Source organism: Cyprinodon variegatus, unplaced genomic scaffold (genome assembly GCF_000732505.1).
Source record: "Cyprinodon variegatus isolate N-32 unplaced genomic scaffold, C_variegatus-1.0 Scaffold160, whole genome shotgun sequence".
Classification (NCBI taxonomy): Eukaryota; Metazoa; Chordata; class Actinopteri; order Cyprinodontiformes; family Cyprinodontidae; genus Cyprinodon; species Cyprinodon variegatus.
In genome coordinates, this window is record NW_015150613.1 from 49,580 (window position 1) to 51,580 (window position 2,001).

Below are 2,001 nucleotides of genomic sequence, written 5' to 3' on the forward strand. Positions count from 1 at the left end.
CTTCTAGGTCCTGAACTGGGCAGGGAGAGAGACAGTTCTGAAGGCAAAAGGGGGTCCAACCCGTTACTAGCATGGGGTACCTAATAAAGTGGCCGGTGAGTGCAGGTAAAGAAAACGTGTTTATTAAAAAGATCCTTACCTTCAGTGAGGTTTAAACGTTGCTTCAAGCTATTCATTTCTGCTCTCAATACATGTTGACTTCGAAGACACCTCTGAGAATACCACTCTAAGTGGTTGGGATTCTTTTCAAACAGTGTCATTGCCCAGTCTTGTTTGGGCTTGGCGGTCTTGATGTTGCTGTCGCAATATCCCATCTGAACTTCATTTACTGTTGCAACCCCAACAAACTCTGGAAAGCCTGGGACTCCGTAGGTAGCAGTACGGAAATATCTCAGGGAATGCTTCACTGAAGGGTATAAATTAGCATATTTAGTTGTTGTTTTACACTGGTACCTATACTTTCCCTTAAATAAAAATGCATATTACAGAAAAGTTAATTAAATTCACCAATTAAAGTCACTAAATGAGATACATTCTATGGATTCATCAGTAACAGACTAATACTTTAAAGCTTTGATTTGTATGAAACATTCTACTGCTGAAGATCTTACACTCATAATAAAACATGACATTTAAAACAGCCATCTATTTTCTGTCACGCTTATCCCAAGTGGGGCCACAAGGGGTGCTGTTGCCTATCTCCAGTTTTCTATGGGAGAAAGGCGTGGTACACCGAGGACAGGTCCCCATTCCATCGCAGGGCAACACAGAGACAAACAGGACAAACAACTCTTCACACACACACTCCCAGAACCACATTATTATCCCAGCTAAGGACAGTTTAGAGAAACCAATTAACCTAACAGGCATGTTTTTCGACTATAGGAGGAAGCCAGAGTACCTGGAGAGAACCAATGCATGCCCAGGGACAACATGCACGCTCCATGCATAAAGACCCCTGGCCGGGATTTGCACCCAGAACCTTCTTGCTGCAAGTCAGCAGTGCTACCCACTGCATCACTGAGGAGCCCAACATTTAAAACAGGAATATGAAATATGACCAATAGAAAGAAATATTTTAAATATTTAGATACCTTTTTAAATACAGCTGTTCTCAAAATGTACTTTTTATCTGACGACCAAGCTCTAAATGGAATACATTTTCTAACTGATTCGATATGGCTGTATAGATCAGCCTGATGTACCATTTTGAGATCAAATTAATTCAAGTTGACTGACTGGTTTTATTTCAAAACACTCTCAGTCTGCTGAAAAATTGCCTTGTAACTATGGAATACTTTTACTTGAAAATATTCTTGAAATTATTTTCATTTTTAGCCACTTTTTAGAGTATTCTTAACAATATCAAAATAAGCAAACAGCTTCCTATTTTTATTTAACTGATAATCAGATTATCAAACAGTTACTGCTTAAAACTCTTTTTTTTTTCTTCCTGTAACTGAAGTTATATTTTTATAATTACATTTTACTTTCGCTTATCCTCTGAGAGCAAGTAGGCTGTCTATGAAATACTTAACATTTCGTTCACCTTATTTAAGATGTTGCTCAGGAAGTTGAGCACATTATCATGAAATATGAAGCACATATCAAGGAGATTAAAGTCCTGAAAAGTAAAATATAATAGAGGATAGAAGCACAACAAAAAAAAAAATAAGTGACATAACTGGCATTGGAGCTGTCAGTGTTGGAAGGAGATAAAAGAAAAGGGTTTGACTCTTAATTAGAAAATGAAACCATCAGTTCGTTGCAATATTTACATACAATTTAAAACCAACTATTTAAAACAAAGTCTTAGCTGAATATGCAAATTGAAAAAATAAATCAGGGCAAAGAAAGTCTTTATCTTTTTTAGACAGAGTATTTTACAGTGAGCAGCAATAATAAACAGGTAGCGATGGCAGCCAGCTGGGTCTAGATACGCAGACACATACAACTAGTTTAATAAATCGTTAGATTTCAGACTCTCGCTAATAGATCTTA

At 37.0% G+C, this 2,001-nt stretch overlaps 1 protein-coding gene across 1 annotated transcript in view; it reads right to left on the bottom strand.

The window, feature by feature from the left end:
* Window positions 1-2,001, bottom strand: part of LOC107086729 (major histocompatibility complex class I-related gene protein-like) — a 15,603-nt gene that overhangs the window by 6,493 nt on the left and 7,109 nt on the right. Inside the window, exons 4-5 of the mRNA XM_015377857.1 lie at window positions 1,043-1,070; window positions 140-412 (exon numbers count right to left, since the gene is read on the bottom strand). Coding sequence (XP_015233343.1) covers window positions 140-412; window positions 1,043-1,070 — 301 coding nt within the window. The remainder of the gene's footprint in view (window positions 1-139; window positions 413-1,042; window positions 1,071-2,001) is intronic.